At 40.6% G+C, this 20,218-nt stretch overlaps 1 protein-coding gene across 1 annotated transcript; it reads left to right on the top strand.

The window, feature by feature from the left end:
- The first annotated feature begins 8,226 nt into the window (after positions 1-8,226).
- LOC149140731 (uncharacterized) lies at positions 8,227-19,528 on the top strand. The gene is made up of 2 exons (XM_089450491.1): positions 8,227-8,857; positions 18,621-19,528. Exons 1-2 carry the CDS (start codon positions 8,423-8,425, stop codon positions 19,230-19,232), a joined length of 1,047 nt encoding a protein of 348 aa, XP_089306617.1. The 5' UTR covers positions 8,227-8,422; the 3' UTR covers positions 19,233-19,528.
- Positions 19,529-20,218: the final 690 nt, after the last annotated feature.

Below are 20,218 nucleotides of genomic sequence, written 5' to 3'. Positions count from 1 at the left end.
TTCTCCTCTATCGAAATATATTGCAGCAACATGATCCTCTCGACCTGTGAAAAGCCACGGGCAACAAATCTTGCCTTATGCTTCTCTACACTATCATCAACAACTTGCTTTACCTTGTAAAGCCAACGGGAACTCACAACTGACTTGTTCTCCGGTCTCGGAACCACGTCCCAAACACTATTACGAACTATGGAGTCATACTCCTCCACCATAGCATCAACCCAAATCGGCTGCTGCACTGCTTCCTCAAAGGAAGATGGCTCGGTCTCAACACATTCCCCAGCAAGGGCCATGTATCCAGTGTACCTCTCAGGTGACCTCCTCTGTCTGCGCTGAGAATATGGTGCTCCCACATTCTCTCTCGCATCCTCCAACAATCTGTCAGCTTCTCTTTATGCACTTTCGTCCATCTCTGGAAGACTCTGCTTGAGTGGATGTCTCCACTCTTGGAACCTCTGCATGTGGCTGCTCCGCATTAGTCTAAGGCTCCCCCTCCTTAGGAACCAACAGTTCCTCCACGTCCTGTAGTTGGAGCTCCCTCTCAAGGGAAACTCGCATGGCCTTCTGCTCATCAAACTTGAGATCTCTGTGAACCACTGTCCTCCGACTGGTAGGCAAGTACACTCGATAGTTGTGAGGTGTATTAGTGCACCCCACAAATATCCCCAACTCTGTTGTCAGCTCAAGCTTCTTCCGTGCATTCTTTGTCACATGGCAATATACCAATGAGCCAAAGATCCTAAAGTGACCCACATCTGGTCTCTTACCAGAGAAAGCTTCCTTTGGTGTCTTCATCCCAAGTATGCGATGCGGGCTTCTATTCTGCAAATAGACCACTGTGTTGCATGCCTCAACCCACAAGTGAAGTGGTAGGCCTTGGTCATGCAACATTGCCCGTGTTGCCCCTACAATAGTTTTGTTCTTCCTCTCGGCCACCCCATTCTACTGTGGGTTATGAGGTGCCCTCAACTCTCGTTTTTCCTTTTGCTGCACAGAAGTCCTTAAACTCTTGAGAGACATATTCTCCACCGTTGTCGCTTCTCAAGGCCTTGATCTTCTTCCCTAACTCTTTCTTGACCAAAGCTTTGAACTCACAAAACTTTGTGAAAGTTTGGTCCTTCTTCTGCATGAAATAAATCCAACATTTACGAGAATAGTCATCAATGAAAATCACATAATACCTTTGGTTCGCTGTGGATGCCGTCGAGAATGTTCCACACAGATCAGTATGAACTTGCTCTAAGATAGCCTCTGCTCAACTGTCTTGATCATGAAAGGAAGACTTGGTGTACTTTCCCAAGGTACAACCTTTGCGTGTGTCAACTTGCTCAAGTTTACCTTTGGTAAGTGCTGTAGATATCTGATGCATTATCTTCAAAGCCCCATGATGCAAATGGCCCAACCGCTTGTGCCACAACTCGCCAATGTCTTGGCTTTGCACCAATTCTACTTTCGTACTCAATGCTGCACAATCATCTACCTCTAGTTTATAGATATTCTTCACCCGAATCCCTATCCTCTTGGTCTGACCCATGGCTATGTGTCTTAGGAACGCCTTTCCTTTACTGAAGACAACATTGTAGCCTTTGTCCTCCAACATCGCGACCGATACCAAGTTCTTCTTCAGTCCAGGCACATACATCACATCTGTCAAGGTGAGAGGAGCTCCATGCTCCCTCTGAAAAGCAACCGTGCCCACTCTTGAAACACTATACCTTTCGTCGTCACCCATCTCTATGTGCATCTTGAGGTCTTTCTCCTCCAAGGCACTGAATAAATTTTTATCACCGATCATGTGGAATGAGGCTCCACTATCAAGATACCAGACACAACCCATCATCGATGACACCATGCATGCGATGAGGGTAAAGTCCATTTCGAATTGAGAGGCTAATGCCTCACCTTCCGATCCTTCCGAGGATCCCTTCTTGGACTTCTTTGATGGGAAATTAGTCACATAATGTCCCATCTTGTGACAATTAAAGCATCTTACTTTAGACATGTCACCCTTCTTCCCTCCATGAGAAGAATTTGATTTGAAATGGGAAGCCTTCCCCTTCCCTTTCCTTGCCTTACTTGCTAAGGCCAGATTTTCTTCATCATCATTCTTGGATGAAGAACCATCTCGTGTGCTCCTCCTGATCTCCTCCTGCATAAGATTCGACCACAGTCGTTCCCAATCTGACAGTTTCTCCCTTCCATTCACAGAGTCTTGGTAGCTATTCCACCTCCTTGGAAGGCCAAGGAGAGTGAGGCTCACCATATCATCATCGACAGTAGTTATTCCCACATTGCCAAGCTCATCTCTGCAGGTGGTGAGCTTGTTCAGATATGTGGAAATAGTATCGCCCTTCTCCATCTTGATTCTTCGAAGCTTATCCTTGAGCGCCAATTTCCTCTGGTCGCTATTGTTCTAGTAGAGGTCCTTCAATGTCTTCCACATTGAAAATGGAGTATCCTTCCCATGGAGACTCGAGACAATATGGTCTCGAACTCCCTCAAGGATGATTCGTCTCGCCTTCACCACACACTTCTTCCACTCAGCCAACTCTTGTGCATTAGTTGAAGTTGGCTTTGGGATTTCTTGATCAATGAATTCCTTCAATCCATTGTCTTCTAATACAACCTCCATTCTATCTTTCCATGCTATGTAATTCGAGCTACCTTGCAAGGCATACTTGAGTCTCAAGCCATAGAACGCCATTGGCCAACCTTGAAGTATGATATGAATTCAATTTGCACCTGCAACCTCGAACTTCAAACTTCGAATTTTCTTCCCAGTATATTGTTCACAGCTTCGATACCATGTAGAAAATTTCTATAAATCCACCTCTGATACCATGTAGTAAATCTGTGTAGGTTAACCCAATAATGCAATATAAATCAAAGTAGAATACTATAACCTACTTCTATTATCAATTTGCGGAAGCTTAAAGATCAAGCTGAACAATATAACCAGAAGAAGAAGAATCAATCACACAATACACATGAAATTACTTTGGGGAAAGCCTCAGCTAAAAACCCCACACTATTGTATTATCATACATGGTGGAAATACATAGGAATTATACAAAGCCTTAGCTCTCACAGCTAGCTATCTCTCAGTACAATCCTCACAGATGCTCACAAGAAATCTTGGCTTCTCTCCAGCCTTCCTCTCTGCCCTCCAAGCTCCTATTTCCTTGCGTTGTTCCTTGTGGATGATTCTCCTTTACCAAGTGGAAAACCAATGCTCCAAAATTGCGCAATTCTCAAGGATAAATCCTTGACTGCATGCATGAGTTTTCTCCATGAGAAAACACATACAACTGATAGTACATTGTTCTTGAACATTAATCTCAACTGGGTCTTTCTCAGAATAGACATGCATGAGTTTCTGATGAGAAAATCTTCAGTTAACTAGAGTAGCACTAGTTGAGTGCATGCATGCATCAACTGACTATTAACTCACTATTAGTTCCTCAAACAGTTTGGAACTAATTTAAATGGACTTAACTTAGTAAACTGAGTTAACTAAATATAACTCAATCTTATCTACTTAATTTAAGGGATAACTCTTGCATGACTTCATAAAGACTTCTAACTTGAATTTCTTCAACTAATTAATTTAAAAATAAATTAATTAATTATTTCCAAGTAGCTGTTAAGACTAAATTTGATTTTAATTCACAATTTAATTCAAGGACAAATTAAATTGGAATATTCTTGTTGCCATATTTCAACATGAATCTAACCAGAGCCATGACACGAAGAAAGACCCCAATAAAATTAAATGCTTTCACTGCCATGAGTATGGACACTATGAAACCAAGTGTCCACATAAGAAATCTAGTAAGGAACCTGCAACAACAATAAGAGGAGATGCTCTCACATCACAATTCGAGTTGGATTTCACCCTCATTGCATGCATGACAAGTATTGTATGTGGGAGCCGAGCAGAACAGGGAGATTCTTATTAATTAAGGACCGTTTTCGAAGTGTAGTGCCATCAAATGGTAAGGGACAGACCTCTCTGCCTCCTTTTCCCTCATGCAACTAGGTGTGAATAGGTTGACTAGATCCCCGTGTAAAGACCAGAGTTGATTTGTCTAAGTTGGTTGATTATTTTCTTTTTCACATGAGACAACATGAGGACTTTCACTTTGATTGAACGCTTCTCTATGGCCTTACTCTTTAGGTGACCAACTCCATAAGCCAACATCACAACCAGAATGCTACCAACGACTATTGGAGACCCTTCTCGAAATGACTACGTTACTTTCTAGCTTCACTAGCATGTGAAAAATTGAGTAGTGTATGGTACTTAGACTCTGGTGCTTCATTTCATATGACAGGAAATAAGGAGTTCTTCAGCAATTTAGAGGAGAAGGACCTATAATTACACATAGAGCTTGGAGATGATGGAAGATATAGTACCAAAGGGATTGACACTATCACCTTTAAGAGGGAGTCAGGCTCCCATCTTCACCTAAAGAATGTAATTTATGTGATTGGTATGAAGAAAAATCTAGTTTTGATAGTTGTACTTGAAGATAAAGGATATGATGTGGTGTTCAGTAGAGGGAAGGCTTATCTAAAACATGTTGCTATTGGACAAGTAAAACAAATTGGTGTTCGAGTTAAAAATATCTACAAGCTAGAGGTAGATTTCACCATGTATGCAGCCATACCTCCAGGAGTGAGGTGGGGCGATGTAGAGCCTTAGTCCCAGAGTTGCAAAGATTTGGGTAGGGTCCATAGGATAGCATTAACAGTTGTAGTATACTCTTGCTAAAGGGGCCCACAATATTAAGTAGCAGAAGGATCAATGTCAGTTGATGCAACCAATTATTGGGAGACAGTTGCAACACATAGACACAATTGATTTAGTATTTTGGATGCTTCTTAGTTGCAATTGTTGTAGTAGAAACAACAATAGTGAGAGAGTGTATTAGTTGTGTTACAATACATTCCTATAGAGGAGCAGGATGCAGACATCTTGACAAAGGATTTTTCAAGAGGCAAGTTCGAGTTCCACAAGAACAGGATTGGGGTTGCGTAGAACCCTATTGTTGCTAAGAGGGAGTGTTAAATTGTGGCAAGAAAAGACTTCATTTGACTTGTGCCTTAATAAAATGGAGAAATCTAAATTTCCACTTCAGCGAGATGAGTTGTCAGACAATTAGCAAGAGTGGCATGGCCAAATCATTCAGTTAAGTCAATCATTTCAAGTTTGTGGGCAAGAAGTAGAGTTGTGCATGAGTTGATTGCTAAGATCTAGCTATCTAGTGGAGTTATATTTAGTGAAACTCATTTATCTGAGCTCTACTCTAGAATAGAGTCAGAATGAGTTCAGTTGAGTAGTTGTAACTGTTGTTAACTCACTAATCTCTTAGTTAACTAGTTGATTTACTAAAAATAGCTCTAGTCATGCATGCAATTCTAATTGCCTAGTTTAGTGGAGGGAAAAGGCATAATTGTATTTATTATTGTATACTATTGAGTGTACAACATTGAGAAGGTGAGCTAACTCTCTTGGGATTTATACAAGGAAATAGGAGCTTCCCTATTCTTTAGGAGCACGAATTGTGCAAGGAAATAGGAGGAAGCAAGAGGCCTATTTTTGGCTAAGTATTTGCCAGAGCAAATTCAGGAGGAAGAGATTAGTATTGCAGTGCAGGTTGAGCTTCAAGGATTGAAGTTGTCATTGTAATAGATCATTGTTCTCATATGATATAATACAAATAGAGGAGGGGTTTTTCCCAGTTGGGTTCCCCAGTAAAAATTATGTTCATTGTGATTGAATGATTGCATCTATTTCTATTGTTACTTTTCCTTCTGCAAAATTTAGTAGAATAAATTTTTGTCAATTGATTTCAGTTTGAATTCATTAGCAGCTGCAAATTTCGAGTTATTTCTACATTTCAGCCTCACTCCTACTAGATTTGTTGGCCAAAAGAGAGACACAAAAACTAAGTACAAAAAGCAAAAAATTACGATGAGCCCAGAAACACAAAGACTAGAAAGCCCAAAACACTTCTAGAATGAGAATGCAATCCGCAACCATCAAGGAGCAAGAGGAACTGTAGGAGATTGACCATCACTTGGTAACTTTAGGGGCTTAAGTTCACCATGGACGTGAAATTCCAAGTGAGCAAGACATGCCTCACTATGCTTAAGTCACTCATTAATTCTACTTTAACCCCATCGAAGAGAAACCGAGCGACCTTGGATGTTCCACTGGTTATGTTGAAGATTGTTCATAAAAGCAATTTTCTCATTACAGTCATCATGGCAGTGCTGACCTAGTTCTTCTAGAAGTGTGGTAACTTTTTGAATATGAAGGTTTATAGAATCTAAAGAGGGAGGAATATCCATAGGGCCTAGAGAGGGAATGTGGTCATGAGCCACCTCACCCTTGAATGTTACCTCCGCACCATAGTCCCCCTCCATTTCCCTTGCTTGTCCTCCACAAGCCAGCCTCTAGCCTCACGGCCCTAATCCCCGCCTAGCTTGACCATGTTGTCGATACATCTTCGAGCTCACATTGGACCATGAAGACCTACTTCTATACTTCAACAAAATGCGAGGGATTGACATCACCTTGAGGCTCTTGGATTCAACAAAATATTTGTCCCCAGACTCCACACAACCCTCTACTAAAGCCAAGATGTCACCCCCACCAAAATCAAGTCAACTCCCCCCATCTACATCACCCCAAGCCATGAAATGGCAGAATGCCCATCAACAAATACAATATTCCTAGGTCTCCATATTCCCACCAAAAGCCCCAATGCTACTAGGGAGTCAAAAAAGACTGCAATTGAAACTAAAGACTAGGTGGCCTATGTTTAACTCCCTAATACAAGGGAATAGAAGGAAGCAGTTGAAATTAAAATACACCACCCCTAGACGAGGGGAAATTTCGACATTTTGAAAAACAAAGAACTGAGCCAGAAGACTTACCAAGGAATTTGCAGAGAAACCCCAACGCAAGAGTGTTCAACTGACATGCTAATTCTAAAGGTTGCCCTCCCTCTCTAGACCTAGCCAACTATGAGGTGAGTTCCAATGAGTTGTTGCTCCCGGGTCCCACACTTTGTGATTTTGGTCACCAACAGAGTCGCATGAGAAACCCACCCACCATCACAATTCTTAGACGTAGAAAACACAAACGAGATGAACATGCACATATTTGTAGCATATGTAAATTCGTCTTGACCTCCACCACTTTCATAACCTCCCATAACCAACCTTACGAACATTAGAACTAACCCCGCCTTCCCACTTATAACCCTTCCATAATTAATCTCAAATGTTCGAGACTTCATGCACCACTTGTCCTTGTTACACCACATGTGTCATTGGTCCTTCTTATGAGAGGGTCTAATCCCCTACCATCATCTCTACTATAACCATGCTTCCGCCCCATCAAAACAATCTTTTTATAATTAATAATAATAATTATAAATTAAAAAAATCTAATTTAATAAATTTTTATAATTTCTTTTTAGTGTGAGTAGTGTGAAATATATGATTATATATATATATATATATATTTATAGACATTTACCAATCATTTTAATTTGTCTAGCTACTTTAGTTAAATGATTATAAAATATTAAAAAAATTTACAATTTTTTAAAATATATTTCATTTATTACTCTTTTTTAATTAATAAATTCTATCCACTATTTTTTATGTAGTTGTCTTTAAAAAGACTTTTTGGAAGCTTTTCCGGTGGTTTTTCCGGTCAAAATCCGGCAGCAATTTATTGGAATCACAAGTTTGATAGCTAATTTCCGCACAATCAAAGCGTCCCAGGGGTTTTTCAGGCTGCTGAATCCAAATATACAGTTAAAAAACCATTTTAAATAATACAAATCAAGATTTAACCTCAATTTTCAGGCTGCTGAATCCAAATATACAGTTAAAAAACCATTTTAAATAATACAAATCAAGATTTAACCTCAATTTTTTCCACCGGATTCTGTCACTGGAATCTCCAAAAAATCACACTAAAAGCAACTCCATTTTTTATTACCTACTTATAAACTAGTGGTTATGAAGTATTAAAAATACACGAGTTATGAAATACATTTCATTTCCTGCTCATTTTAATTAATAAATTCCATTAACTACTTTTTATTAACTAATTATAAAATAGTTTTTAATTAGGGCAAAATTGATAATACCATGGGTTTAAGATCCTACCATGGAACCACACAAATGTCTCAAGCCCCACCGACTTTGTGGCGCTTGTAAATTTCTCCTCGGCACAACATTAGATAATGATCACTATTTAAGAGAAGTAGGGCATAGCGTTGAAACAAATTTCAATCTTCCCGATCAGAGAGCGCTACGGGGAAAAATCTGTGCAGTCCAGTAACTATTTTCTCACTGGTTATTGTGTTCCATTTGAGCAGCTCAAGCAGTGACCCAAATGGACTATTCAAACAATCATGGTGGTGCAAGGGCTCCTTTAGCTAGGTTATCTTCAGGCCAGACTTACTACACAGTAGAATCTCTGGAAGGCGTTACAACTCTTCCCCCCTTGATATTCTCATCAACGCCTTTGCCTTCTGCGTTTGCCCTCCATCAATCTCTTCCCATTCACATGGGAGGCAGGGAAATGCCGTCTGCCCTAGACGTTCCTTTCCCCGCCTCGTCGATTGGTAACCCCGACCCCGGAGAGACTATGAGAGGATCGATTAGGGATCCCTACAGACAACCCATTACAGGCAGAGAACCCACTTTGAATATGAATTATGGAACAGGACCTATTGGAGATTCCGTTGGTCATTTGCAGAGCTTGAACTGGTCTGTGCCTCCAAGAGAGATTAATCAGCAATATAAACATCGGTCAGGCCAACAAGAGGTATCTGTTAATTTATTTATTTATTTTTGTTTCCATTCCATATTGTGCCAAGACATTTCTTTATTGATTCAGCAATGTATCCATTCCTTTTCCTTCACTTAGTCTGTCAAATAATTTTGTTTTCTGTTTCAGTAGTGTATCCATTCTTTTTCTAGTTTTGTTTTCTGATTCAGTTGTGTATCCATCCTTTTTCTAATTTTTCTTATTGTGCAAAAAAAATTCCCACAGAAAAAAATGTTGCTTTTTATTGATTTATAAAATGATTCAAAATTACAAAGTAATTCAAAATTACATTCTGTTTATATACCATTAGTGTATTCCAAGACAAAGTTTTGATTGCTTGTACTGTAAACTAGTATGCTTCTGCCTAATACATTTTTCTAGCTTTGCCTTAGGATGTTCAAAAAATTACATAGATCGTGTTACATAAATTGGTGAAAAATGCTACTGTTTTCACCCTTCTTAGAAACGACTCATATGGATTGTAGATTTCGGTATATCCTTCATACACCATATATCCTGTCATATTCTTCGTACGAGTTCTCTATGAAGTGTCCATCAAATGATTAAATCTTATCAGCCTGATCTGTTTGTTCTATGTATGGCTTGTGATAGAACTCATAGGAGGAATCTTCATGCTGCTTTTGGATAATGCCATAGACCTTGTTCCACAGTCAAAACCGTTTTTTGAGAGCCTATCAGTCAGCCCATTTCGCTCCCTGTAAATATGTGACCATACAAAGAAGATGTATGAGTCTTTGATCCTCCATAAGTCTTCCATGACGGGTCCTAGCAGTAAATTTCTGCAAGCTTGTGTTTTTTTAAACTAGTTTATTACAAGCATTGAATCCCCATAAACCAACAATTTTTTAGATGCTATTAGTTTAACCTGATTGTTTGTTCCTAAACCAAATTCCATTTTTACATGGAAAAAATGTGTGGCAGATAGAAAAAGTGCAAAACAACCCCCACTCATTTGAACTGTATCATAGTAGGCTCCATCAAAGAAAGCCCATAGTTTTGTGTGATTGGATTTTCATCAACAATTATTCTAGGAGGACTAATGTCTTTTTATTGAGGAATGTGGGCTAGGATTGCTGGAGATTCTGCTGCGTTGTGCTCAAAGGCCAAGAACTTGTCTCGAAAGATGGCTTGGTTTCGTGCCAACCATACCCCATAACAGATTATCAATGGGAGGGCTTTGTGTGCATGAGTGATTGGATCTGAGTGCCATCCTCTCCATGCCTCCTCCAAGTTTTCCCCTTCCCAATTTCAGATTAGGCCCATCGTCGACATGCAAGCTTCCACACTAGCACAAAGAATGGGCACTGCTTGAATATGTGCATAGTGGTTTCTTTGCTCAGAGGCCAAGAACTTGTCTCGAAAGATGGCTTGGTTTCGTGCCAACCATACCCCATAACAGATTATCAATGGGAGGGCTTTGTGTGCATGAGTGATTGGATCTGAGTGCCATCCTCTCCATGCCTCCTCCAAGTTTTCCCCTTCCCAATTTCAGATTAGGCCCATCGTCGACATGCAAGCTTCCACACTAGCACAAAGAATGGGCACTGCTTGAATATGTGCATAGTGGTTTCTTTGCCTCCCTTGCAAAGGGAGCACCAACCTGGCCCAATGGCAAAACGTCTCATCCCAGGTGAGGACCTTCTTCTCCATCAGGTACCACATAAAATTCTTGCTTTTGCTGGACACTTTGCTTTCCAAACTGCCCTCCAACACCATTTTGGCTCTTCAAGTGCCTTGTTTGCTTTTAAGACTAAATAATTGAGCTTTGGGCTGTAAGTGCTATAGAAGTCCACGAAATTCTGATCTGCTAATATGAACAATCTGAAAACAATTTTCTTTTCATATAATCACATAATTTCTCTACTAGAAGCAGCGGAATAGGAATATAAATAATTGCACAAATTCACACAACAATTTTTCTAGGGAACCCAACTGGGAAAACCTGATTCTCCTGCCTGCCATAGGCCTGAAACCCTTGCTTGATCCCTGATCTTCTTCCTTTTTTGGAGGCTTTGATTTTCTTGCGCAATCCCTTAGGAAATAGCCTCCTATTCCCTAGTGCAACCCGGTCTCCTATTAAATGGTGAATTTCCCTATTTCTATGCTCACTCCAAGAGGAATTGCTCTCCACAATAACTTACACAAGAAAACTCCTTGGCACATTTCTTCACAAGCTCACACAAAAAATTACAATCCAATTGTGTGCTTTCGATCTCCTTATAAGCAATGTTTTAAAACTCCGACTCCGGTTTGGAAATGGTTGAGGGTCTGCTTTGACTCGATATTGACTCGAACGGTTTCATTTCAATGCCTCAGTCGTTGTAAAAAATATATTGAGTATTTATTTTTTATAAAAAACATAATTTTAAAGATTTTCATTCATGTTTCCAAACAAAAAGCTTTAGAATATAGAGAGAAGACAACATATGATCAAAGTAGGCTCATGAATATACTTAGCCACCAATGCCATGATTCTTTTCTGCCTCAGCCTAAGGACAATTACTATACTACAACAACAATAATATCAATTCTCTGCCCCTAATGAAGTCTCAAAACCCTTGATTTAATTTTGGTCAAGCTCCAGAACAATCAGAGGTAAATATGTATTTATTAGTCCATTGCCAGAATGTTTTCCTTTTTAAAAACATTGAATGGCTCAATGCATTGTTTCATTTTTCTAATTCATGCCACTAGGATAACCATACTTTGGCCTTGTAATTTTCAAAACTTTCTCAAAGTGATAGATTACTTTAGGGCTATAAATATGCAATAAACAACAACCCGACCATTGATAGGTAAGAGGCGGAACAACTTTTGACAAATGTGCTTCAAGATTTTTGTCAAAGAGCTGAGTCGACCGAGTTGTTATCGAGCCGGCCGGGTCAGTACCGAGTTGGCCGAGTTGTTAACGAGTCAATTGAGTCAATGGCTGTCTTGGTAACACCTCGGGCACCTGTTTTGTTTCAGCCACCGAGTCGACTCGGCCAGGCATTGGCTTGGTCTGACTCAACCGTTTTTTAAAACAATGCTTAACTGGATCCTCCTAAAATTTAAGAGGCTAACTCCACTTGAACTTTCATTTCCCAATTTAACTCACACTAGAGGACAAATAACTCAATCCTCCACAAATTCGCACTAGTCAAATTGCTTCTTGAACTCGTCCACATCACTGGAACTTATGCATGATTAAGAAGATCACTAAATCAAGGAATCCATTTCTTTGCTACTTTTCAACACTCCCTCTTAGCGAGGAAGGGATTCTGTACAACTCCCAACTTATCTTTGTGATGAACAAAATTGCTTCATGCCAATGCCTTGTTCAAGATTTCTATTGTCTGCCCCCTTGTTGGAATGTATGGTAGACTATCCCCTTCTGCACACAATCTCTAAGATGGTAATACCGAATCTTTATATGCTTTGAGCGATCATGAAACATTGGGTTCTTAGAGAGCTTAATGCAACTACGATTATCACACTGTATCACAGTAGGCTCCATCCTCTGTCTGAAAAGTCCCACAAGTAACTTCCTCATTCAAATAGCCTCTAAAGCTCCTTGACTAGCAGCCATGTACTTGACCTCTGCTGAATCGAGTGCAACTGATTTTTGCTTCATGCTTGTACCAAGAAACAACTGCTGACCTAATATTGAAGATGCCACCTGAATTATTGTTCCTGTCTGTAGAGCTCCTTGCCCAATCTACATATGTGAAGCCCTCAAGCCTCACTCCATCAACCTGTTTGTACCATAATCATAGTCCATCGTGCCTTTGAGATATCTCAACACATGCTTTGCAACAACCCAATGCACTCTGGTCGGTTCCACCATGAACTAACTCAACTGGTTGACTGCAAAACTAAAATTAGGTCGTTTGTTGACCAGGTTCATCAACGACCCAATGAGTTGCGTATATATTGTAGGATCCACTCGCTCTCCTCTGCTAGCATCCACCTTCCTCCAGTTTGTGACTAGAGATGTGGTCATGGGCTTGCCATCCTGCATATGAAATCTCTGGAGAATCTCTACAGTGTACTTTTCCTGTCCCACGAAGATCTCACCATCATCTTGCCAAACCTCCAAGCCAAGGAAATAGTGCATAAGCCCCATATCCTTCATCTCAAACTTCCTTGCAAGATCCTCCTTGCAATCTAGATCAAGCTCTCATCTCCAGTTAGTATAAGGTCGTCGACATAGAGAACTAGAATGAGTGGAAGCCCTCCAACCATAATGTAGTACAGGTTATCATCTGCCTCACTCTTAGTGAAGCCCAATCCTCGAAGCTAGTTGTTAATCCGAGTGTATCATGCTCGCAGAGCCTGCTTGAGCCCATAAAGAGCTCTCTTTAGCCTGCACACATGTGCGTCTCTGTTGAACTGCTTGAACCACTCTGGCTACTCTATATAACTCTCCTCCTCAACAACTCCATTGAGAAAGGCTGTCTTCACGTCCATATAGTGGATCTTCCTCCCCATCTGTGCTGTACGTGCCAAAATAGTCCTGATGGATGAATATCGTGCTATTGGGGCAAAAGTCTCCTCATAGTCTATGCCCTCAATCTGTGAGAAGCCCTTGGCGACAAACCTGGCCTTGAACTTCTCCACACTCCCATCTGCTCCATGCTTCAACTTGTACACCCATCTGGATCCAACTATTGATTTCCCCTCAGGTTGTGGAACAACCTCCCAGACGTCATTCATCATGATAGAGGAATACTCCTTTGCCAGCTCATCCTGCCAAACTTGCTGAGAAGTCGCCTCCTTATAAGAAGAAGACTCAATGTCCACCAACTCTGTCATCAGTGCCATATAACCTGTGTACCTCTGTGGCTGGTTACTTTGCCTAGACATGGCGCTAGGAGCTTCAACTTGCTCCTGAGCCTCCAGGATCAACCTCTTGGCCCACTTGGCCTTCTTCCTCCCTATGGTGGGTGGCTCTAGCCGATCTGTCTGCTCTTGGGTTGTATTGTCCTCCTCATCCTGTTGCAAATCCTACTGCGCTACCCTCTTGCCACTAGATTGTGGTTGTGGCTGAATCCGAGGTGCTGGTTGTGACCCCTGTTTGGGAGCAAGTGGCTCCTCCTCAGGCACTGAAATTTTCCCACGCTCCAAGGAAACTCTCAGAGCTTGATCCTCATAGGATCTCACATCTTACCTGAGAACTGCCTTCCTAAGTCTTGGAAGATACACCATGTATGCTTGAGATGTCTCACTATACCCCACAAAGATACCCTTCTCTGCTGTGGCATCCAACTTCTTCTTGTTATCTTTGGACACATGACAGTAGACCTTTGTGCCAAAGCTTTGGAAGTGTGAAACATCAGATTTCTTGCTTGTGAAAGCCTCCTCTGGTTTAGCTCGTCCAAGCACCCTATGTGGACTCTTGTTCTACAGAAATACTGCAGTATTGCATGCTTTTGCCCACAAGAACCTAGGCAGATCCTAATCATGCAACATAGCCCTAGCTGCTCCAACAATACTTCTATTCTTCCTCTCAGTCACCCTATTCTATTGAGGGTCATGAGGTGCTATCAACTCTCTTCTAATACCTTCCTTTGCACAAAACAAGTTGAAGGCATTGTCGATATATTCTCCACCATTGTCACTTCTCATTGCCTTGATTTTCTTCCCAGTTTGCTTCTCTACCAAGGCCTTAAACTCAATGAACCTGTCAAAGACCTCATCTTTCTTTTTCATAAAATAAATCCAAGTTTCCCGAGAAAAATCACCATTGAAAGTAACATAATACCTGTGTCTCTTCAGTGATGGAGAAGAAAAGGACCTGCACACATCTGAATTCACCAGCTCCAAAATCCCTTCGGCTTTGCTATCCTAACCATGGAAAGAAGACTTGGCATACGTGCCAAGTGTGTATTGTTTGCACACTCCACCCTTGTCAAGGCCTCCTGCTGGTAATCTTGTGGCAATATGTTGAAGAATCTTCAGCGCCCCATGATCCAGGTGTCCCATGTGTCCGTGCCAGAGTTCACCAACATCCGCACAACCTGCCTTGCTGCTCAAGGTTGCATTTGTCTCTACCTGCAACTTGTAGAGTTTCTTCACCCTCACACCTATCTGCTTCACTGTTACTCAAACTAGATGCTTGAGGTAAGCCTTACCTCTGCTGAAGATGACATCATACCTTTTGTCCTAAAGGATAACTATTGAAACCAGGTTCTTCTTCAGCATTGGAACATGGAGAACATCTTTGAGATGAAGAGGATTACCTGAATCCCTCTCAAAGCTGACAGTACTATCTCCCTTGGTAGCATACTTGCCATTATCTCAAAGCTTGATATTCACTTGCATATCCTTCTCATCCAGCTGGCTGTAATACTCCCTGTTCCCAGTCATATGGAAAGAGGCTCTTGAATCAATATACCACACACTGCAATCGACTAAGCTTGCCATGCAAGCTATCAATGAGAAATCCTTCTCAAACTGAGAGGCAAACTCATTTACCTTAGCTGATGTAGCTACATGCTCCTTATTTGACCCCTTCTTTCGGTTAGGACACTTAGAAACATAGTGTCCAAAAACATGGCAATGGAAGCATTTGATCTTTACTTAGATCCATCTTCTTCTTGTCACCCTTTTGACTGTTCTCACTCTTCTCTTTGTCTTTCTTGCCTTTGAATTTTCCTGCAAGAGCAAGATTTTGCTCCACTTAGAAACATAGTGTCCAAAAACATGGCAATGGAAGCATTTGATCTTTACTTAGATCCATCTTCTTCTTGTCACCCTTTTGACTGTTCTCACTCTTCTCTTTGTCTTTCTTGCCTTTGAATTTTCCTGCAAGAGCAAGATTTTGCTCCTCCTTCTCAACCTTAGAACCCTTGCCACTGCTGCTAGAAGTCTCAACTAGTCTGAGCCTTAGCTCTTCTTGGATGAAGTCACTCCATAGGCATTCCCAATCTGGCAACTTGTCTTGTCCAGTTCTTTGAACAAAAGTATGCCAATCTTTGGTAAACCCATTCAGAGCCACACACACTAGCTCTGAATGGGTTGCTCTCCAACAACTGCTAGCTTATCACGAACTTCCTGAATTCTGGTGAGATAGGCAGTTACACACTCACCCTTCTGCATCTTGATTGTTCTCGGCTTTTGTTTGAGGACCATCTTCCGGTTCTCGGAAGAATTCTGATATAGCTTGAGTAATGCATCCCACATGTCCTTAGCTGTATCTTTACCTGCAACATGAGGGACTGCATGATCCTGAAGTCCATCCAGGATCATCCACTTTGTCTTGGTCATCTGCCTTTGGAAGAGCCTCAACTCATCTGGATCTGAAGGTTCTGCAACACCTTTCTTAGTGAATTCCTTCAGCCCAAACTCGTCCAACGAGAACAATATCTGGACCTTCCAAACACCAAAATTTGAAGAGCCATCTAGTCTATCCTGCTCTTGCAATCCTAATACTATGCGAGCTGTCATCTTTCAACTTTGAAGACTCTGACTGATTCTGTTCACAACTCTGATACCATGTAGAAAATCCACGAAATTCTGATCTGCTAATATGAACAATCTGAAAACAATTTTATTTTCATATAATCACAAAATTCCTCGAACAAAAATATTTGTACAAATTCACACGATAGAACACAACAATTTTCTAGGGAACCCAACTGGGAAAACCCTCGCTTCAGAATTTTATTGAGGAAAATTGAGCAATAGATCTCATACAAATACAAGTTAGTTTCAATATGAAAACACAATGATTCTCCTGCCTGTTATAGGCCTGAAATCCTTACTTGATCCCCAATCTTCTTCCTCCTTGTATGCGCACTAGAGGCCCCGATTTCCTTGCGATCGCTTAGGAAATAGCCTGCTATTTCCTAGCGCAGCTCGAGATCCTATTAAATAGGGAATTTCCTTGTTTCTATGTGCACTCCAAGAGGAATTTCTCTCTACAATAACTCGCACAAGAAAACTCCTTGGCACCTTTCTTCACAAGCTCACACAAAAATTTATGATCCAATTGTGTGCCTTTGATCTCCTTATCAGCTCTTCGATTAGGCTATTGTTAGTGAGTTTCTAAATTAGGAAGTCAAACTGGAGCTTTTCTAGTTAACAAAAGTCAACACAACTAGTTAACTGGATCCTCCTAAAATTAAGGAGGCTAACTCCACTTGAGCTCTCAGTTCCCATTTTAACTCACACTAGAGGACAGATAACTCGGTCCTCCACAAATTCGCACTAGTCAAACTGCTTCTTGAACGCATCCACATCACTGGAACTCGTGCATGATTAAAAAGATCACTAAATTGATTCCTTGAATTAAGGCAGAAATCAAGGAATCCATTCCTTTGCTAATTTTCAACAAGTGCCAAAGGGGGAGCAGCACCAAACCAGTTCATCCTCTCTTTCTGTGAGCCTAATGTGACAGGTTTTCAGAGCCTTCAAATAACCATTCCATGCCTCATGAAATTCTGTGTCTATCCCAAGCTCCTCTGTCAATCTCCATTCGTGCCTCCAGATGGAGGTGTTATCCTGGCTGGCAATGTGTGCTAACTTTGAAATACCTCTGTCTTGTAAAGAATCAATGAGCAGTTGGGGGATGATGTGGCCTGCTCCGCTCCCCTGCCATGGATTGGTTCCAATCCACACTGTCACCGTTTCCTATATTCTGGCTCATTTCTGATGAGATCAAATGAGTTTAAAGCCTCCCCCCAGTTTAAAGCTCACACAAAAATTTATGATCCAATTGTGTGCCTTCGATCTCCTTATAAGCTCTTCTATTAGGCTATTGTTAGTGAGTTTCTAAATTAGGAAGTCAAACTGAAGCTTTTCTAGTTAACAAAAGTCAACACAACTAGTTAACTGGATCCTCCTAAAATTTAGGAGGCTAACTCCACTTGAGCTTTCAGTTCCCATTTTAACTTACACCCATTTTAACTTACACTAGAGGACAGATAACTTGGTCCTCCGCAAATTCGCACTAGTCAAACTGCTTCTTGAATGCATCCGCATTACTGGAACTCGTGCATGATTAAAAAGATCACTAAATCGATTCCTTGAATTAAGGCAGAAATCAAGGAATCCATTCCTTTGCTAATTTTCAACAAGTGCCAAAGGGGGAGCAGCACCAAACCAGTTCATCCTCTCTTTCTGTGAGCCTAATGTGACAGGTTTTCAGAGCCTTCAAATAACCATTCCATGCCTCGTGAAATTCTGCGTCTATCCCAAGCTCCTCTGTCAATCTCCATTCGTCCCTCCAGATGGAGGTGTTATCCTGGCTGGCAATGTGTGCTAACTTTGAAATACCTCTGTCTTGGAAAGAATCAATGAGCGGTTGGGGGATGATGTGGCCTGCTCCGCTCCCCTGCCATGGATTGGTTCCAATCCACACTGTCACTGTTTCCTATATTCCGGCCCATTTCTGATGAGATCAAATGAGTTTAAAGCCTCCCCCCAGATTGTCTGGATGTTTGCCTGAGGCTTGTCCACCCTCCTTATCCATTATTCCAGCAAACTTGGAACTATATATTTCTGAGTGACTACCGATGTCCAAAGGCTCTGTGCTGTAAGCATCTCTATTCTTTTTGTGTACTAATTGAGCAATGTGTCATATTATGGGAGCCTTTATTACTGTCGAGGGCAATACTACATTGACTAGGCTTTAAAACAACCTCTCTGCTGTCTTTCTGAGGCTGGGAAAATGCAGATAGGTTGATCTTTATATTTGAAATAGAACATATGAAATATTATACCATTCTTATTACTAACATTGGGTATGCTCATTCAGGTTTTTAAGTCTGGGTTGAGTAAGAACTCAGATTCTGGACTGCAACCAAAGTTTAATAACAGGGTACATAGGGAGATTCCAGGCATCAAAGATATTTCTAAGACTCCAAAGCTTCCTGGGTGGTGCTCACTTTGTGATATTAACTGTAGCACAAAGGAAGTTCTTCACAAACAACATGTGTTTGGGAAGAAGCACCAGTCCATGTTAAAAAAGTTGAAGGAAAAGGATTCAGAAGATGGAGGAAAGCCACAGAAAAAGCAGCCACAAGGACTGATAGGGTGGTGTTCTCTTTGTGAGGTTAACTGTGGAAGCTTAGAAAATCTTCATGAGCAGCATATGTCAGGGAAGAAACACTTGTCGATGATAGGAATTGAAAGAGATGTCCAAACAGAGGAGAAGGAGACAGCAGAGGCTGGTGAAGACAATGTTCTTGGAAAAAGAAAAGAAGTGAAGGAAGAAAAAAATATCTCATCCCAGAAACGTCAAAAGTTAGCTAAAGAACATGATACCGAGGTTTCACAGAATGGAAATTCTGAATCCCATTTACAGGTAGATAGTGAGACAGAAAGTGTGCTTGGTGGCAAAGTTGAGGAAGCTGCAGATGTTTTGTGAAGAGCTGTAAAGCTCAAGTTGAAGGGGCAGATTAATATACAGAAGCTTTCAACCTGTTGAATGTAAAACGGTGCAATCTCTGTGGTTGGTTTTGTGGACATTAGGTTTCAAATTTTCCTTTTAAGATTTTGTGACAGTTGGGAGACTTCAGGTTTGTTCAACAGAAGTCCCTGGAGGTTCATAGGAGACTTATTTGAACATGCTAGAATTAAATATTTCATATGAAGGAATTTAGAAATTATTTGATGTGATGTTGAGCTTCCCATATCATATAAAGAGTAATCTATGTGAACAGACGTCTGAAGCGTAAACTATACTGAACCCTCTCTTAATGTTTTATACGGTTAGGTATAGTTATTTGATTGAGGTATTAACAATTAATCAGACTTTTGTGTTTAGTTTACACAATTTATGTTAAAATTAAAAGTCAAACTTTACATTTGCTTAACTATTAGGGAGATTGAAGGTTCCTAGAGAAGTACTTGAAGTACTTGAAATGGATATTTGGGAATGAAAATGGAAAAGGGATCCAACCTAGAGTGGTGACCGCATAGTTTTGAGTACATTTAACTAGTTCTTTGATCCAAAGTGAGTTATTTGTTTAATGGTAAGTTGATTTGTAGATAATGATGGTAAATAGGATTTTTTTGGAATGTCTTGTTAACTACTTCAAAATATCCTTTTTCACTTACTTTTCCATCTCAATAGGTCTATTAATAATTGGCACGGTATAGGTTTTGAGAGATACAAAGTTATCTTGTGTTCACCCTATATGGTGAGAAGCGCCTGCTCAAAAACACATGAAGAAGATTTAGAAGCAAGTACTACAAGAGAAGAGATTGAGCTTGATCCTTGTCTCTACTTTTGCCTTCCTCAAACTTTCAAGGTTGTTCAACTAATTAATTCTTCTATATGGATTCAAACACATTGATATCTATTGATATTATTTTGCTTAAGAAGATGATCCATTTGATCAATCTTCATTT

The sequence above is a fragment of the Pinus tabuliformis genome, chromosome X (assembly GCF_031772625.1).
Source record: "Pinus tabuliformis cultivar Carrire ecotype Pingquan chromosome X, CPIR1, whole genome shotgun sequence".
NCBI classification, from domain to species: domain Eukaryota; kingdom Viridiplantae; phylum Streptophyta; class Pinopsida; order Pinales; family Pinaceae; genus Pinus; species Pinus tabuliformis.
This window is presented reverse-complemented; position numbering and strand designations above follow the sequence as displayed.